This window comes from Sarcophilus harrisii, chromosome 2 (genome assembly GCF_902635505.1).
Source record: "Sarcophilus harrisii chromosome 2, mSarHar1.11, whole genome shotgun sequence".
Taxonomy (NCBI): domain Eukaryota; kingdom Metazoa; phylum Chordata; class Mammalia; order Dasyuromorphia; family Dasyuridae; genus Sarcophilus; species Sarcophilus harrisii.
The window spans coordinates 107,136,120-107,156,829 of NC_045427.1; the positions used below are offsets into that span (position 1 = coordinate 107,136,120).

Below are 20,710 nucleotides of genomic sequence, written 5' to 3' on the forward strand. Positions count from 1 at the left end.
ACAGGGGGGGACTATTTGGCTCTGAAATGAACAGCGCAGGTAGAACAGCCAAAATATAAGCGCTATGCCTTTCGGGAATTGTAGTCCGAAAGCTAAATGAAATGCTACCGGACTGGGACAGCATAAAGATAGCGAAAAACTACACACCCAGAGGCCCTGGCAACTGGGATTCGCTCCTCCTTCCGGCTAATATTTCTTGTCCTCTTGCTTGCGTGCAGCTGCAGTTAGAGGTGACCCGTGTGGTTGGCAGTAGGTTAGTCTAGCCGTCGGTCGCCGAAGTTGTCCAGCTTCAGACATGGTAAGTGTCCAGGCCCTTGGCCTCCCCTGTTAGCTCTTAGTATTACTGATAGCGGCGCTTCAGGCCTGGTTGGCCTTGAAACATAAGCAGGGGGGAGACAGCTGTGCAAGGTCTCTGCTCTTTTCCCCACCTCGGAAGCTTAAACCTTGGAGATCTTGAGGTCATTTTCTTAAGACCATTTAAATGGCTATGCTTGAGAAAGGATTTCCCATACACACACCTGGAGGAAGGCTTCTCGGGGTGAGGGACTCTCTCGTTACCTGGGACCCCTTCCCACCAGGTGTGCATTTTCATTCGTCTTAGGATACTGCAGTGATGATCTACAAGAAATGACTGAAGGTTATGCTACCAAACCCCACCCTTTGGACACAGTTTAAAAATCCAGCCTGCCAAAAGGGAAGATTTGCCCGTGTCCTTTACTCTTATAGTTTTATTTTATTTCTGTAATTTTGATAAAGGCGAGGGAGTCTGTTCCTGTGGGAAATCTTTGGCTTCACAAACTGAGAAAGTGGTTGTGAAAGTGGCGCTTCCAGGTGCCCCAAATTAAGATCTACATTTGTGGGTGGAAACGTTCAGCCATATCTGATTTCACAAATGTAACCAGAATTATGTTCCGGTGTCTTAATTTGTATAAGTCTAGGACATGTATTGGATTCTTAATATCACTTTCTAAGGAGGAGATACATATGCTGTCGACGACCCGTTTGTTACAAATCTGGAAGAAACATGTTTTAAATTCGATGCCCTCTAATCTTACAAGATCTTGAGCTGTGGTTTCTTCTGATGGAAGGACAAAGGGCGGGGAAGGAGTCGATGTTAGTCTGACGTCGTCTGATCTGCATGCTCCTCTGGGTGATGGAGTCCTAACAGAAAATGGAGTTCCTGATATTAGTTATAGAACTAAACCTAAAATTCCTACTTCCATTGTCAGATTGAACATCCTAAGTGATTGATATGGTGATATTCATTTCAGTAATTGATTGAAGGAATTTATTATAGAAATAATTTTTATTGTCAAGTAATATAGAATTATAAAATTTGAGAATAATGGGGATTTTAGTGATTATTTAACTATTCATTTTATAGATGAGAAAACTTGAGGGTGATTTTGTAACTTATCCCAAGGTCATATAGCTACTAATGACAGACTTACTCTTTGGTCTGGTACTCAAGACTGAAGAAAACTGTTGTGCAAATGATATTTTTATTTTAATAGAAGAAAAGGAAAAGAAAAGACAATTCCTTTGGAATTGAAAGATTCCAATCGCTAGGGTCCTTTTATAAGTACAAAAAAATCTAAATATACAGAAATTTATTAACCTAATTCCTTGCAAATATATCAGTGGAACAATGCAGTGTTTAATTCCTTGAAGGTCATTCTGGTGCAGAGATAAAGCAAAGAAAATATAGTTGAAAGGACCGTCAAAATGTAGTTTAACTCTCTTCAATTTAAGATGGAAACAGAGACTAAGGAAGTAAAGTGATTTGCTTAAGATCATCTAAGTATCAGATCTGGGATTTGAACCCAGAATCCTTTAACTCCAAATCCATACTATATTCTATACCCCCCACAAAAATACTGTGGAAAATGGGTAATTTTCAGAACTGTAGCTAGATCTCACATGATTTAATTGTGCAGTTCAAGATAATGCATGAAGAGAACTTAGTGGAAAAAAAGGAACCAAACAAGTTTTGTACACAATTCATAATTGAATTTATTTAAAGAGGAAATGTGTTGTTGGTACCTATTTGTGGCTCAAACAGAAAAGGAGTAAGATGAAAGAAAGTACAAATGAAATTGCTTGTTGTTTTGGGTACTTTCAAAGAAAACCTGAAGATAATTGGGAAGAAAGGGATATTTATCATAGGAACACATTGTTGGCCTGTTAGCTTCAGGGGCCACAAACCTGTCCTTAAGGATATATTTTTATAAAAACAAAAATGAATATTGCCTACATTCCAAGGAAGGTCATGAGTTCCATGCTAAATACAGAAAGGCATTCTTAATTTAAATCATGGAAGAATGCCCAGATAGATTACTATTATTTGTGCTGTGTTCTGCTACTGACCAAAAGAAAATGAAAAGAATATCAACTCTGTTTTCTTTTTTTAATCTTATTTTACTTTTTCTTCAAAACTTATGATAGTACTTATACAACTTTTGTCAAATTGGGAATATATTGTATATGTTATATTTTATCAAATTGGATTAATGGAAAGATTAAAAGATCTTTCTATTTGGTTTTATAACTAAGAACTCAAACTATTTTGAAGTGACAACAATGGAAATTTTACTGTGCATTATTATTAAATTGTTCAAATGCAGCTTGGATCCCTATTTTTTAAGAAAAATGATATTAAACAAGAGCATATGGTCAATTTTGTTACCAATTCTTAGCCATACTCGCCTTGAAAACTGAAATTTGTCATAAAAATTTTTTAAGCCAACAGATTGTCAAATATTTTGTAAACGGTCACTTTCAATTGCCTAAATCAGAAAGAGGAATTGATATACCATGAAATTATGCAGGAAATGAAAAATCAGATATTAGAATTTTCTGAAAATGGTGAAACATTCAGAGTAAATAAATTTGACCCAACTTTTTTATTCAAACCAGTTTTTGAATGACTAATAAGTATCAACCAGTAAGCATTTGACTCCTCATTCTAGTATCCCAGTATAGTCTTATGCAACTTCTTGGAGCCTCATTTTACCAGTTTGTAAAAAGAGGAGGTTAAACTAAGTGACATTTGAGAGACTACCAGATTCGGAGTTATTTAGAGGTTCTAGATTTGAGACCTGGCTCTGCTTCATTCTTGTTCTTGCTGGTGTGTGACAGAGGAAAAGAGTCCTAGGTGAAGATGCAAAGAATATAAGTTCAAATCCTTGCTCTGCCACCTACCCAAGCTGTGTTAAAACAGCCATCCCTGTTAACCCTGTTACCTCACCTATAAAATTAAAGGGGTTAAAATAAATGATCTCTCAGAATAAAAGATCCTCTATCTAATTCTGTGACCTTGAACAAGTAGTTTCATATCTGTAAAAAAAGTTATACCATATGATCTCTAGGGTTTTTTTCATACTGAAATATACTTGTATCTCTGTTAAAATAATTTGCCCAAAGACAAAAATAAGAAAGCTGTCTGAAGTAGAATTAGGACAGATCCCTTCAGTGCCAAGTACTAAAGTTTTGATCCATACTCACAGCATGTGACCTTGTTAAATTTAGCTTTATTATTCAGTCTCTAATAATCTGTCTGAATTTATAATTTAACGCTCTCATCCTCTGTTAGAATGGAACATATAATTTTTTAAATTTTATTTGCTTATTGAAATATATAATATCCTTACCTATCAAGATTGGTTTCTCAGTAACTAAGTGCTACAAAAACCCTTAGTGGATAACTTGGCGCTTGATAAGCATTAAGTCCCTGTTCATTAGAGTACTTCTAATTCTTTCATAATGTGAACATTTTTTAAGTTTTGATGGAGAAAGGCAGTAAGCATTTATACTGTATCCACTGTGTGCCAGGCACTATACTAGTACTTTTTCAAATGTTATCTCATTTAATCCTCACAACAATCCTGTACAATAGGTGGTGTTTTCCCCATTTTGCAATTAAGGAAACTAAGGTGAAGAGAGATTAAAATTAAGTGACCTGCCCCAAGTGTCCCACAGATCTCAGCCTCTATACTCTATGCCATCTATCTGCCTTTAGCAGAATTACACTTCATCTGGGAATCTTGAATTACTAGCAGTTATAGCCCAAGCTCTATCATGAATCCCAGATTTCTCAATCTTTTAATTCATGTGTATATCTCCACACTCAATATTCTAGAACCATTTTGCTTTAAGAGGAACCTTTGAAATCATCTGGAATGATGGTTCTTAAGTTATATAGTCCAGCCAGTATTAGTGCTCCTCAAATCCCTTCTAGAGGGTACCTAGTCAAAAACATTTTCATTGCTAATATGGCAAATACTTTTAGCACATAAACAAAAGAGCTCTTGGGGATGGATGTCCTCAATAATTTAAATAGACCTCAGGGGTCCTGACATCAAAGAGCTTGAAGACTACTGATCTAGTCCAATTGAATCATTTGATGGGTAAGGAAATTTGACACCCAGAGAAATTAGTTGAGTTGTCCAAGATCACCCCAGTATTAAAGTTATGGGGTCAGAACTAGAAACTTTATGATTCTCTTAAGCTCATCCTCTTCTACTTGTTGCAGATTAGAAATCATTATTTTCATAAACGGTAAATCTATTCTAATTACAAACATTTTAAAATAACAATTTTCATTTTTTATCAGAGGTTTGTTGTTTGCTTAATTATGATTTTCACAAAATTATCATTTAGATTTTTCTCTTCCATTCTACCCAAATTCTTTCTGGAATGTAGCATTTAGGGAAGTACAAGAGATTGGCAAGAGCCATCAGATCTCTTCTTGATTCCTCAATCCTAATTCAGCTTGATTCAGATTCTTAATTCAGAGACCAATAATATAAATGAAATGATATAGTCACTCTGTTTCAGGAATAGAAATGTCACATTTTTCAAAATTTGGAAGGCTTAAGGAGAGATTAGGTTAAGACTCTGTTTTGAACTCTACCCTCTCGTCCAGCTTTTCACCTGGAACAAGTTATTTTACCTCTTTTTATAACTTAGGCCCCACTTTAGCACTTACCTAATAAATCACTGTAGAATTCTCATCTCTGGAGATCCCTCTCCGGGCAGTGAGCTTCCCCGTGCTGAGTAAATCACAAATGATTCCAATCTAGGAAGTGGATATATGGAAGGAAGTGAGAATATGGATGACAGTTTGAAAAAGATTAATGTATCTTAATATTAATGTGTATAATGTATCTTATTCAGGAATATAATACCTATCATTTGCTTTATTTATTGTGGAAGTGTGAAGGCCTGAGAAAATTCAAGGGAAAAGTCTTTTTCTAGATTTTCATTTGAGATAAGAAATTCCTGGTCTTTAATAAGTTTGAGAACCATTTTTAAAAATGCATAAACAATTAAGATTTTCAGTATCTTTCCATCAGAATTTACAGCAAAGTAGAATAGAGCAGAACTCCTTCCCAACCCATGGTTAGAATATTATAGTAATGAGAATATGTTTGGGATTCTATGTGTGCCACCCTGTTATATGACCACAGATGGCACTTCTAATACAATTTTTCTAAATGGGTGCCTTATTTCAGAAAAGGAACCAGACCAGAGAGAATATATATCAGTAGAGATTCATGATTATTACTAAAAACATTGAAGTACATAGGCTATTCATGGATCATCTTTGAATAAGAACGGTATATTAGATTGTTTTCATAAGGACTTAAGTTACATGATAATATCTCTATATATGATGATGTTTGTTTATATTATATATAATATTGTTCTTTTCCTGTTTTCACAAAGAGGCAACTAGATGATTTAGTGACTAGATTGCTGAGCTTGGAATCATTAAGAACTGAGTTCAAATCTAGCCTCAGACACTAGCTATGTGATCTTGGACAAATCTTTTAACTTCTGTCTGCCTCGGATTCCTCAGCTGTAAAATGGGGATGATAATATCCCTTTCTGAGCTGTAAAATTATCAGGAGAAAATACAAAATTTAGTTTTCAGCATCCAATTTCTACTAGCTAATTGATTGTCATAAATAATCTTGAACCTATGAAAACTGATAAGAGCCATTGAAGAAAATGGGAATTATTTTCATTAAAACCTGTCTGTGCAAGTAACCTAGTGTTTCCAGTGCAGTAACAGAGGTAGGAATTTTGTCTCTGGTAACCTTTAGCTTTCAGATCATACTATAGGAGGCAATAGCACCATGTAAGTCTTCAGCAACCACTTCCTAACACTTTTTTTACAATAGTATTCCAAGCAAACATGCAAGTCTGTTTTCCTTCTTTCACAAAAGTGGAAGGTATCCTGTTCTACCATGGGAGAAATTCTGCTTGAAAATTAAGTGATATAAAGCTTAAATGTTCCACTAAAAATCCTTTGAATTGTATATAATCTTTCATGATATATTTAATGAAATTTCAGTCTAATAAGCATTAAGATTATAATAGCATCTATTACTATGTATGCTCACAAAGACATATAAAATACCTGTACATATGAGTATATAATGATGGTTATAAAAGATTGAATATGTAGTATCACTAGGGTAAAGTATCATTAACTGAAATATAATTTGTGGTTTTGTTTTTTTTTTTTAAGGGTGAACCTGTCAGAGTTTTGGTAACTGGAGCAGCTGGTCAAATTGCATACTCTCTTCTTTACAGTATTGCTAAGGGAGATGTCTTTGGGAAAGACCAGGTAAGACTACTTAACCAATTTTATTTAATCAAGTTCTATCAAACTGTTTCTACTTGGCTTTACTCTTCCTTAATTTTTTTGAGGACACAATCCTTATGGGCATATATAGCCCTTTAGGATTTTAAAGTTTCAGCTCTAAGAGGTCCAAGTAAAATAAGTAGGAACTTCAATTTATAGGTGAGAAAACTGAGTCTAAAGGTAATAGAGTGATTGGTTCTGTGTTACAGTTAATAAATTGTAAGGATTTGATTTAAAACCCATGTCTCCTGACTGTTCTCTTGCTCTTTCCTTCTAATGAAATATAATGATGTACACTGTAAAGGACTATGTAAATTGAAGCTATTGTTATTAACCAGTTGCCCCTACCTTGTGTATACTTTTTGCATTAGGCATTAGCAATAAGAGAGAAAACAGCTAATTCACTCATTAGGTAAGAATTTGCTTTTATAAAATTGCTAAATGGGAACCTTGAGTGGTTCACAAGTCTAAAGTTTAAAATGTTTAGTAACTTCTACAAATGTTTTAGCCTCCTCATGGCCAAATTACTTTTGAAATATTGTTGTAATGGAGGTAAATGTGTTTCATTGTAAATTTCAGACTGCAAGGAGTAATGAAACATTGTTTTCCTATATTGTAACTTTTGGTCTTTGTTATTGTATATCCTAAACAGACTTATTTCACCTCTATGTGAAAAAGTATCAGAAAGTATCATGTTCTAGAAAGTGCATACTTATATATGTGTGGATAGAACTAAATAATCTAATTCTTTTGGGATACCGTAAGGCTAGACATGTATGCATCAGAACCACACTCATGTAACGCCATTTCCTCCCATGTTCTGAAAACATCAAAGACATCTGAGTTTGGGAAAGGATAAAATAACTACTACAGGAAAACTTGTAATTCAGAATTCATCACCACACATTAGTATATCCCAGAAACCTATTCAAAAGCATTTCATTGGAATATATATGCATATATAAGTTTACGACTTTAGAGAAACTCAGTTCATTGTAAGTGCAAAGCATTGATTGAACAGGAAGCATGACAAATTAAGATTTCAGTATCTTTATTCTCCCCAAGAGCTAAATTAAGAGTTTCTGCTGTTTTTACTCAAATGTTCTTTTGCATTATTGTCTGGAGCAACATGTATCTTAAAAAAAAAGTTTTGAAATTTAATAATATTCAGAATCTCCCAACTACCCCCCCCCCAAAAAAAATCAAAATAAGAGGGAAAATCTTCCCTAAATTCACTAGGTTGGAACTGAAAAAATTCAATCAATAGGGTGATAAGTTCTCTTTGTTTTTTCAAAATCCACTTGAAATTCTGTGACTTATTTTTCTTCCATGACTTTTTTCCTTTTTAAGTAGTTACTGTAATAAGCAGGTCTAGTTTTAATTTTATTTTTTGTCACCTCACATAACTTTTTACTTCATATGGATCTTTTTATGACTTGATAACATTCCATTAACATATAATGTTTTTCAGTTATTCTGTAATAGTTGGGCCTATGAATTGGTTTTTAGGCTTTCAGTTGCAAATGGAGCAAATATGAATACTTTTGCACAGATTGAACCTTGTATGTTGTCTTTGGAATACAGTCTCAGCAACAAGTGAGCTTGGTCAAAATGTATGATCAGTTTTCTAAGTCTTATTGCAAATTATTTTATTACTTTCCAAAATATTTGTTCTAGTCTGCAGCCCACTAACACTATATCAGAATTCATGCTTCTCCCAAAACCCTGCCAAGATGAGATTTTAATCACTTTATTGCTATTTTTGCCACTTTAGTGGGTGTAAAGTAATTGTCCTGATTTGCATTTCTCTGATTATTAGGATGTTTGAGTTTCATACTGTTAATAAAGATCTGTGCTTTTCCTTCATTAATTGTCTTAATATCCATTAGCCATTATTCCATAGGAGATATGTATTGTTAACCTAATAAACATCAAGTTTGTTTGTTTTTAATAGATTCTGGACATTGGATTTTTTTTTTCTGAATCATTTCTCCAGATATGCCCCCTCCAATCTGTGTCAGATTTTTAAAAAGTCCTTATCCATAGTTGAAACAAAGATATTACCCTATGAATTGTTATGACTATATAATTCAGTGAAATGACATATTTGTATTTGGACTAAGCCAATTAAACTGTTAAGTTTGTTTTGAGGAATACTTTATTATAGACTAACTAGAAAAATTGATGAGTGTGGAGCATAGGACTTAAATTTGTATGCAAAAACATTTGTTGTCATTATTTTACCAGAGTGTAACAAACATTAGAGTACTTTCTTTTTTGTTTGCTAGGCTCTTGTTCTTGTCTTGCTGGATATCACCCCCATGATGGGTGTGCTGGAGGGAGTAGTAATGGAACTGCAAGACTGTGCTCTTCCACTTCTGAAAGGTCAGTACCTGGACACAAAGTATCTCTGTAGTAGAACTGTATCTATTTCAAAACAAATTCAAATTCAAAACAAATTACCTTAGTTTTTTACTAAAGTGTTTGATCTCAAAATAGTACTAGATTATATACAAAATGAACAGACTGCTAAAGGGTTCTAATCAGAATGCATCAATGATAGGAGCAATCAATAATATCAGAACTAGGAGTGATTTTATCATTGAATTCCCTCATTTGCTAGAAAAGAAAAGAAAAGCCACAGAATCCATTTAATCGTTTATTAAGCAGTGATCAGTTTCCAGGTACTGGGGATACAAAGACAGAAGAGAAACCCTCTGCACTATGGCTCCAGGTTCATCATTCCAGCCTTATTTCACCATTCCTTTAAAAATTCAATAGTCAGTCCAGACTCTAGAGCAAGGGTCCTCAAACTACGGCCCACGGGCCAGATGCAACAGCTGAGGATATTTATCCCCCTTACCCAGGGCTATGAGGTTTCTTTATTTAAAGGCCCACAAAACAAAGTTTTTGTGTTTACTATAGTCTGGCCCTCCAACAGTCTGAGGGACAGTGAACTGACCCCCTATTTTAAGTTTGAGGACCCATGCTCTAGAGCATTAACTGTACTCCAGTTGTAACATTGTCCCCTGGCTCTGTGCACAAGCTGCCCTCCTCATTTCTGCCATTGTCAGTGACATTACCTTCTTTATTCCTTTGTATCCAGATTATCTGAGGACATGCTTTATCCCTTTGATAAATGTAAGCTCCTTGAAGGCAGAGGTTTTTTTAATGGGTGCTTTATAAATGTTTGCCAAAGTGATATCATTTACTCTGATACTTCAAGGATCTAATTTTGTAAGATGGGTACTTCCACCATAAATGCATATTGCTTCTCTACCACAGAGTAGATGCTTTTGAGTGTCAGGCTAAGAAATTCACATTTTACCACTGAGGTGATAGAGAGTATTTGAATAGAAGATTGGTGGGGTCAGAATTGTGCTTAAGGATCTTGGCAGTAGTTTTTGAGGTTAGTTTACAAGGAGAGAACGTGGAATGAAACAGATGAGTATTGGACATGATTGGAGAGAAAGGAACAAGTTCAAAATATATTCTATGTATTAAATTGACTAGATTTATAGGGCAGAGGAAAGCAAAAATGCCTCCCACGTTTCTAAGCTTGGATGACTGGAAGACATTTGAGTGGGAATGAGGGGAAAGAAAATGGATTCCATTTTTGGCCATATGAGTTTTAAGCTACTGACAGGTGGAAGTGTCTGTTAGGCCTTGAGCCTTTAGGGGCTAGATTTCAGGAATGAAGTTTGTGCCATGTATGTATAGATTTAAAAATCATGTGGATAACAATAATTGAATTGAATTCATGGGAATTGATAAGATTGTTTAAAAAGAATGTGAAGAAAAGAGAGCTCTAGGGGAAACCTACACTTAGTGAGTGGGAGCAGGATTTGAAATAAGTAAAGGAGACTGAGTGGGATGGTCAGAATCAGGAGAGGGGGTTTCATAGGAACAAAGTGTGGTCAGTAGTATCAAAGCAGAAAAATCTAGGGGTATGAAGAATGAAACAAGTCCACTGAAATTAACAGCCAAAATTATTGATAATTGCTGGAAATGCTTTCAGTACAATTTTGTGGTTAGAAACCAGTTATTAGGAAGGCTAAAAAAAATTGATGAGGTGAGAGGAGAAAGAACAAGCATAAATCATTGGTCTCAAAATTTCTTTGAGCTTATGCCCCAGACATAACTCCCATAAAGTCTACTGTAACATTGTATGTAGATACTGTAAAAGAATGAAATAAAGATGAAACAAAAAAATTATTTCATTTATAGTACAAAAAACGTTTTTGCCTGAATTGAGGGATTTAAGAGGCATCTACTGTAGTTTCATAGGATGTAGGAGAGGGGAGACAGATTGGCCAAGGCCAGAAACTGCTGAGGTAGATAGATGAAAAGATGAAGAACGAGTTGGCAGGCCCAAGATGGCCCCCTATCTTCACCCCAAGGAGAAGAGTACTAGTGACTGCTAGTTGATCATTTGGATTTATTTCAGTGCTAATTGTTTCTTCACATATCCCAATAGATTATCCTGCATGCCCCTTGCCATATCCATACCTCCATTTGGAAACAGGGATTGTTAGTGAAAGGCTAGGTGGGGAGGATGAGGGAAGAGAAGGAGAAAAGAGAGAATGTGAAAGGTCAAGGTGATGGAAGGCATAAATTAGAAGATTTTTTTTTTTTTAATTTTAAGGATAGAAAGTCCAATTTTCTGAGTCCTGTCTTTTTTTCCCCATATTCTTATATCCCTCTGTAGCCAACCAGTGCATGATAGTAAAATGAAAGTGTTGCAAAAGTGAGGGTAGATTCTCTTCCCATAAAATCCCATAGATGTTAGTTTCTAATGAGCTTTCCTTTTTGTTTTATCATACTCACAGAGGTCATTGCAACAGATAAAGAAGAGGTTGCCTTCAAAGACCTGGATGTGGCAATTTTGGTTGGCTCAATGCCAAGGAAGGAAGGCATGGAGAGAAAGGATTTGCTTAAGGCAAATGTGAAGATTTTCAAATCCCAGGGACAGGCTTTGGAGAAATATGCCAAAAAGTCTGTTAAGGTGACTGACTGCATCTTTTTTTTTTTTTTTTTTTTTTTTTTTTTTTTTTTTTTTTTTTAGCTTGAAGCATCTTGCTTTCAGCAAAATAGATAGAAATATTTTTTGAAGATGTTCCCAACAACTTGCCTTTATGTTGCCCAGTGGATTAGTAAAATACAGTTGCAATATTCAAATGTATTCTAATTTTTTTTTTAATACACTATTTCTTTTTCACTTTGATTTTCATCAAGTTGGGGAAATCCATTTACAAAGGTTCCAGGAGATGTATAGTGTCTTTTAAAATCATGTGGCAGATTTCAAGAAAGCAAACATGTCATCATTGTTTGTTTGAAAATGTAACTTTCCTAGGATGTGTCATGAGAGAACACAAATGACACCTTTCATTGCATCATCATTAGCCATGTCCAGGAATTAACCTAATGGTCTGTGAGAGCCTTGATCACTAAACAAACATTAAGCTAAGTTTGCCGTACTCTGCTTACTAAAGCAAGAAAAAGGACTTTCTGGTTCATATAACTTATTTTTTTCAAAGCATGCTCTCTGATTTGAAGTTTCATTGTGTCTCAAGTATATTAAAATATTTCCTCCCAAAAAACTAAAAGTAGTTGTTCCATATGACATTTAATTAAGCTAATTTGCCTTCTGAATTCCTCCTTTGAACTTCTGAAAAGTTCTTTTTTCTCATTTCCTAACTCTTTGAGGGCTGTAATTAATATTCTTTGGGGGTGAGGGAGGGACAAATGGCAGCAGACTTGTAAAGAAGAGTATCATTTCAGATTGCTTTATTAAATTGAGACTACTAAGAGACCAGCACTGTCATTAAGAGGCTCATCTCCGCTCTTCCTGTCCTGGCTTTATAGCACCCAGATACTTATTTAGGTATTCACCGATTATAATTTGATTTCTTGTAAAATAGTCACAAGAAATGGTGTTTTATGCATGGATTCATTTTTCTTTTAGGGATGTGGATTCTCCTGTATGTCAGTGCACTTTTTGTGACGGGTGAATGACAGGCATAGTTAAGTGTTCTCCACTGACATGAGATACAAAATGGCCAGAAGCTGACCTTAGTTCTCAGCCTTTAGTAACCAGAAGATAACTTGGTAATTAATAGTAGTCTTCTTTTGAGTGTCAAACCAAGCACTGATAAATGAAGTCAGTTTTCAGGGGGAAAACCTAATAGCAAACTCACATCAATTTCATTTAGTTTCTGTGAACTTTTTATTGTTGTATCACAGGTAGATTGAGTGCCTCCTTTGCAAGTCTTTGTGTTTGTTTCAGTCATGTCCAGTTCTCCATGATCCCTTTTGGGGTTTTCTTGACAAAAGTTCCTGAAATGGTTTTTCATTTCCTTCTCCACTTCATTTTAACAGCTGAAGAAATAGGTTAGATGACTTATTCATTGTCTTAGAGCTAATAAATCTGAGTCCAGATTTGAACTCGGGAAGATGAATCTTCTAAACTCTCTCCACTGTACCATCTTGTTTACTTTTATTATCTGAGAAAGCTATTCCAATCATCAAAATATTGATAATATCACTTTTCCCTCTTATTCTTTCCATTTTTGCCAGGTTGTGGTGGTTGGAAATCCAGCCAACACCAATTGCCTGACGGCTTCTAAGATGGCCCCTTCTATACCCAAGGAGAATTTCAGCTGTTTGACTCGCCTGGATCACAACCGAGCTAAGTCTCAGGTGAGCAGAATTGAGAACTACATCAACCATTCTCTTGTTAACTTCCTTCCAATTTAGAAAATCTCATTAGTAGAGTTTCATATTAACTTTCCAAATATTTTGTGACGTTTCTAGGTCATTACTGTCAAGTAGTTAAAAAAAATTTCTGGTATTTCATTGTTTCTATGTTGCAACCTATATTTTTTAATTTAATGCTAACTAGTTTTCTTAGTATATGTAAATAAGCCTGTTCATTTTCATGGTAGTAACTTACTACCTCTTTAGGTAATTTAGCTGAAATTCTTTATGATGTGCTTTATTCTCATCATTTCAGGTAGTTCCTCAGCTTTCTTCCTTTGATATGGTCTTGTCCCCAGATCAATATTGGCATCTCTAACCTACCCTGATCTTTTTTTTTTTTTTTTTTTTTTTTTAAGGGATTTATAGGTCAGGCATAATCTGCTGAATACACTTAGAATTTTCATTTTTGAAATAGAAAATAATGTAGGACCTATTTCCCTTTCATGCTATTGGATAAAAGGACTTGTCCAAGGTTATACAGTTGGTCATTGTCTAAGGCTAGATTTGAACCCAGGTTTTCCTGACTCCAAGTCCAGTGCACTATCTAGTTACCTTGAGAGAATGGGTAAAAGGAGGTAGAATGTACTCTTTCACTGGATAATAAGACCTTAGGACAAGGGACTGTTTTTTGGGGTATGTCTCTTTATCCTATTATGTCAGAACTTATGCAAGCATTCTTTTTCCAAGAGGAATTTTTCTAAACAGCACAGTGTGGGGGATAGACTACTGGACTTGGAGTCAAAAAGAGTTGGGTTCAAATCCTTCCTTAGAAACTATTCCCCTGGACAAAACACATCACTCCTCTATGTTTCAGTTTCCACGTCTGTAAAATGCTGGGGAAGGGGCAACTGGAACAGACTCATTCTACCATGTCCCTTCTGAGTCTATCTGTGATTGTACAAAAAGCCATTGAGAAGGGAAGTAAAAAACATTTCCTTTCTCTCACATGAACTATTACTGTACTGAAACCTTTGCTTCAACATTAAAAGAACTTTCCAGACTTGGTTACCTAATAACTATCTCCAGAATGTGCCTGTATGCGTAGTTAGCAGAGTCACAGGTTTGCGCACATGTGGCTGTCAGCAGGAGCCAGCTGCCTAGTCACAGCATGGAGTTTTTTTGGCCAAGAAGCTTCTAGACAGAGTCCATGTAACAGTTACATCATTACTTTACTGCTAATACCCAACAGTTAGCTATGAATGTGAGCTAATGACAAGGGAGCAGTTAACTATAAATGGGTGTCTTCACGTTGACCTTCAAGGCAAGCCCTTTTAAACCCTGCCCTTCACAGCATCCTGCCTGCCTCTGCTGTCCTTGCAGACTTACCTGTGCTTGTGATCTCAGGGAACAAAGGTGAATCCAGAATATGGACAGTAGACACCAGACTTGATTTTCCACTCTCCCAGTCATTTGGAGCAATGCGAGCAAATAGACATGGGAAAGGCAAGAGAAGAATCCCTCTACAAGCACTAAAAGAGCTTCTCCTCCTGCGAGGCCCTGTGCTAAGACATGTATGAACAGGGCCTTGCCCTGGCAGAGCTTAATTCTAACAGGAGAGATAACATATACAGAAGCAATACCAGGTGATTGAGGAAGACAGTCTTATTGGATAAGGGAATCAGGGGAAGGCTTTGTATAACAAAGGGCACTTGAGCAGAGTTTAAAAAGAAGCTGGGAGGTAGAGGGGCGCTAGGTGTTAGAGTGGATAGATTTTGGTCCCTGGAGTCAGAAAGACCTGAGTTCAAATACATCCTCAGACAGCAGATATGTAGTAGTTTTGTGACTCTGGGCAAATTACTTACCCCTAAATCTGAAAGGGGAGGGGAGGGAGAAGGTGATGATGATGATGAGGAGGAGGAGGAGGAGGAGGAGGAGAGGAAAGAAAAAAACCAGGCATTCCATAAGAGGTAAAAAGGGGAGAGCTTTGAGGAACACTGGACAAAGGCAGATATTTTGGGAAAGGGAATATTGTACACGAGGAAAGGCAAATACTTTAGTGTGGTCGGTCTTTAATATGTGTAGAAAGAAATAATGTGTAAGAAGACAGACAGCATAGGTAGAAAGCATCCAGGTAATAAAGGATCAAGAATACAAAATTGTGTTCAATATCGTTTTGGTTAACATGTACCTGCACTGCTTACTAAACGTCAACACCCATCAGTGTAGCTCAAATATTTCAGGAGATTGGAATCATGTCTTTTCAATTCTTCCAAAAGACTAGATTTCTCATACTTTCAAAATGTAAAACCAAAGAATATTGAAGCTAGATGGGCCCTTTGAAATATCTACAGCAGCCCTCTGCTTCTGTAGATGGGGAAACTGAGGCTAAGAAGTCTTATGAGTCCCCAAAGCATTCCTATTGAACTAGTCATGATACTGGCTCTAAAGTATATTGTATCAGAACTTAACTTTTTCTGTCTTCTGATTGACTTGCTATATACACTCTAGGTGAAGTTCTTATTTTCATAGAATTAGAATCTATAATTATAGATAGAGATAGGATCTAGATCTGGGGTTTCTTTGGTATGAGGAACTGCTGCTGAGCATACACCCTTTACTTAAGTATGTCAGCACCTCTGCAACTTTTCCAGTGTTAGACAAAGTGCCGGTTGAGTGCCCTGGTCACATAGTTGATGTGGGACAACTTGACCTGGGCCTTCTCAGTTCCACTCCATAGGCTACTATGTCTCTACATTGTGTGACCATGAATAAACCATTTCTTTGTCTGAAAGTAATGAATTTGGACCGGTATGCTCTATGATCCTATGAACTATTACTGTATAGTACTGAAGCAGAAAACAGAATTGAATTTGCACTAATCTTGTAGTTTTTTTTAATTAAATCAATTTATCTCTCAAAGTGCTATGCAAAAACCAAAAACATACCAAGCTGCTTACAGTGAAGGCTGCTAACTAAAACTGGTAGATTTCAGATTTCAGCAAAATGCTTACATGTTCTCTCAAAACTTCAGAAATCTTTCAGTCCTTATTAGAAGTAGATTCCAAATATGTGTAATGCTTAATTCCTTAAAATGTATATTTTATATTAAATTAGATTGCTATTCGACTTGGATTGACCTCCAATGATGTCAAGAATGTCATTATCTGGGGAAACCACTCCTCCACTCAGTATCCAGATGTTAACCATGCTAAGGTTAACATGCAAGGGAAAGAAGTTGGTGTTTATGAAGCTGTAAAGGATGACAGCTGGCTCAAGGGGGATTTTATCTCGGTAAGTCAAACCAATGAGGAATATCATACATCATGATTCCTATGCTTTACTTACCTCTCATAGAATTGGGGGACTATAAATATATGAACCATACATTGGAACACTCATTTAATTGGAAGGGTATTTAGCTTATTTTTCACTCATCAGTGCTGGAATAGAAGTATATTATGGGCAAAGCTTTCCTCAGCAATTCTGATCCTTTATTCTTCATTTTTTCAGTTTTTTATCCTTAGTTTACCCTTGTTGATTAGTTGATTGTGTTCCATAGTGTTGTGTGTGTGTGTGTGTGTGTGTGTGAGAGAGAGAGACAGACAGACAGACAGACACCGCGTGAGTGTGCACGCACTCACGCATCTGTGTCTCTGTGTTGGGGTCTGTCTGACTAGATTGTAACAATGTCTTGTTGCAGGGATGTGATCCCTTCAATTCTTTTGTGTCCCCTCCCCATTCTTTTCTCCCAGGTAGAGATCATTTTACAAAGTAAATGCTTTTTTTTTGTTGTTGTTGACTTAGGAGCCAATTCTTAGAACATGGGACTTTCATTTAGTGACAGATTGCATTGAAAATTTGGATCATATTTCTGGTCCCAAGATATCTGGAAAAAAAAGAATTCACATGCTAAGCTGTAGAGTTATCTTCTTTTGGTCTGAATTCACAGTTGTGAAATATTACAAATATATATTATCACAATGGATGAGATTTCACTGTTGCCTCCATTCTGTTCAGTTATTACCAAAGTTAGTTGTAGCAGTTACAAGAACATCATGACTCGGTGGACCTTGCTAGGACTTGTCAAGTCTCTCTGCGCCTCAGGACTCTTTCACATTGTTGTCATAAAACATATAGGCAATAGGGCAGAGGGTGCCCTGGGGCAGATCCAGTTGTTATTGTTGTATTATTGGTATGAGATTTTACAAACCCTTGTGCTTTTTGGTGTGGTTGGTAGGATTTTTATCTAGATTCTTTTGGGACATCTAGATTCTTATCTTTACAAGTATCTTCTGGTTAACATTCCTTAAATAGTACAGTGTCTATTTACATTTGATTCATTGCTTTGTGGGTGACAGCTTTAAATAGATAGGAAATCTGAATAGCACAAGCAAATAATCCATTTTTCTCCCTACTACAGACTGTTCAACAGCGTGGCGCAGCTGTCATTAAGGCTCGGAAATTGTCTAGTGCAATGTCAGCTGCCAAAGCAATCTGTGACCATGTCAGAGATATCTGGTTTGGAACTCCAGAGGTAATCATTGAGTAATTTCCATAGACTAGTTAGCCTTTCTTTATTTGCATATTTGTCACCTGCATTTCTCAGAAGTAACCAATTAGTGATAGCAATTCCATATTATACTCTTTCATTATCCACAGGATTATATATTAATAAAGAAATAGGGGTAGAAAGAATGTGTTTCAAGTCATATTAGCATATGTAATAAACTGGTATGTGAGGCTCAAGGTGGGGAAAGCTAGCACTGCATCTCAATAAATTTTCATGTTGTTTTCAGGGAGAGTTTGTTTCCATGGGAGTCATCTCTGATGGCAATTCCTATGGGATCCCTGATGATTTGCTCTACTCGTTCCCTGTTGTCATTAAGGTAAGTTTCTTGGGCCTGGAGCTGGTTTCTCTGTACTATGTTGTAAGTTAACTAGAAGTGGCTTATTTTTTTTTTTTAACTGAGAAAGAGATTTTTCCTCAGACTGTGAATCAAAATTAAGCCTTGATACCAAGGGACCTCTATTACTGCCATGGAAATCAGTTAGAAGAGCGAGGGGAAGCTTGGTGCAGTGGATAGAGGGCTGTCCTCAGTCCAGGAGAGCTTTGAGTCATGTCACTGTCTCAGCAGCTCCCTCAAAGGACTCCCAACACATCACAGTCACAGTCTGAACAGTAGCAACAAATTCGTCCCAGTACTAGCGTTGGGAGAGTACATATTTCTTAAGTAAATACTTATTTTAAATTTTAAAATGTTAATCCAGTGTTTTCTCCTCATGCTACTTGAGTTCAGTGCATATTTTAATATTTAACTGTCCTACTTCAGGGTGCCTACATAGTTCAGTGATTTTGAAGAAAGAAAACCTCTCTTTTGTCCCTAGTTAAATGACATCTGCGCTATGATTTTGACTTTTTCCATTTTAAATCTAGAGAAGGGAAATTTGAAAGTTTTGAAAATTGCAGCAGGATTATTGAACAGTACTGTTTGTAAGTCTTAGCTGCAGCCCAGCCTGGTGGTGGGCAGAGCACAGGCCTGTGAGGCACAGATCTTAGCTGTGTCACAACCTGAGAGACTCCGTTTCCTTGTCTGTAAAACTGAGATAGAATTACCGCTAACATTCATAGAGTGCTTTAATTCCATGAAACTTACCTCATTTGACCCTTAGAATCCTGTGATGTGGGTGCTATTACTATCCTCATTTTCCATATGAAAAAATTGAATCTGAGAGCAGTCCAGTGACTAGACCAGAAAGCCAGACTGATGCCCACATCCAGCAGCCTGGCCACTATGCCGTAATCATAGCTCTGATGGTAGACAGAGACATCTCAGGAGGGGAGACAGCACAAGTGCTCTTGGGGTCAAGTCCTGCTTCTGACACATTTACTTCATGACCCTGAACAAAGAAGGGAAGCTCTTGGTGTCCAAGGCAGCACTCTTAGTTTCTAAGGTGTAGGGCAGGTATCAATCTTCAGGCTAGCTAGAGAATATTACTCACAGGGAGTTCCACTACTGATCAAAAGAATAACAAGGGGAAGGGAATAAGCATGTGGATGTGTCTGCTGGGTGCCAGGCAGTCTGCTAAATGCTTTATTAACATTATCTCATGTGGTCCTCATAAAAACCCTGAGAGGGAGGTATATTGTATAATCATTGACTATTACTGACTTGCCATCATCATCTCTTAACAGAATAAGTCCTGGAAATTTGTGGAAGGTCTCCCTATCAATGATTTTTCCCGTGAGAAGATGGATCTCACTGCAAAGGAATTATCAGAAGAAAAAGAGACCGCTTTTGAATTTCTTACCATTGCCTGACTAGATAAAAATTATGGTATTACAAAACACACAAAAAGTGAAGAATATAAATGTCATCTTTAAACTTAGTACCAAATAATGATACTGTACTTGACAAACTACATATGAAAAACCATGCATTTAAAGATTGTGTTCTTCTTGGTACATATTTGTGCCTCCCATGTCATCATGTTATTAAATGATGTTAGTGATGAAGTCTAAATAAAAATGACCGACTCTAATTTGGGCTGTCTTGTGAATTAAAATTAGATCTTTTACACTTTTTTTTCTTATAAAGGAGATGATTGAGCCAGTGGGTTAGAGACAAAGAGGAAAAGGATGAAGATTTTATTTTATTTTAATTCTTCTTTTTGCTTTTTTGTTTGTTTGAGATTGCGTCTGTTGGATCTAGAGTAGAAGTGTAACCACCCAAATACACTGCTAATCATCACAGAAGGATAACTTGCTCCATTTCCAACCTAGACCAATTTACCCTTCAGGCATCCTGGTAGTACCATCCCACCTCCACCCTCCCAGTCTCAGGGGTTCATCAGCCACACACAGCAGCTGTAGCCCTACCAGAAACTACCAGTCTCTGCCTCCTATGCCCAACTAACATTAAAAGGGAAATATTCAGATAAAAATTTTTGGGAAACAAGTCATTATTTAAGGATATCTGATTAATAGATGTTCCCTAAATTTGCATATTTTCCTGGTTTTCATGTAATTTTTATTTAGTCTTTACAAGACTGATCAGCCTTTATAGTTATTACCTAAGGAGGTTGGACTTTTTGTTTGTTTTTGTTTTTTCCTGGTGTCAATCTCGGTCATGCACTATTGGGACTAGGACATACAGTGACCCAGTTCATCCCAGTATTTTAGCAAATAGCCATTCCCTTTGTAGAACTAAAACGCAAAGACCACTTCTCCAGGAGTATTTGCTCAAGATAAAGGCAAAAGTGCTATTCGATTCTGTAAAAACTTGCACTAATCCTAAGGACATATTCAACATGTTGCCAGAAATCATGTTTCTCAGAAAGTGACAGAAACTGTCAAAAATC

The 20,710-nt window shown here is 36.4% G+C and overlaps 1 protein-coding gene across 1 annotated transcript; it reads left to right on the forward strand.

The window, feature by feature from the left end:
* Nucleotides 1-8: 8 nt before the first annotated feature.
* On the forward strand, nucleotides 9-19,891 carry MDH1 (malate dehydrogenase 1). The gene is made up of 9 exons (XM_023494918.1): nucleotides 9-298; nucleotides 6,536-6,634; nucleotides 8,941-9,037; nucleotides 11,482-11,657; nucleotides 13,229-13,351; nucleotides 16,466-16,642; nucleotides 17,772-17,885; nucleotides 18,148-18,237; nucleotides 19,545-19,891. The coding sequence occupies exons 1-9, from the start codon at nucleotides 296-298 to the stop codon at nucleotides 19,668-19,670; spliced, it is 1,005 nt and encodes a 334-aa protein (XP_023350686.1). The 5' UTR covers nucleotides 9-295; the 3' UTR covers nucleotides 19,671-19,891.
* Nucleotides 19,892-20,710: the final 819 nt, after the last annotated feature.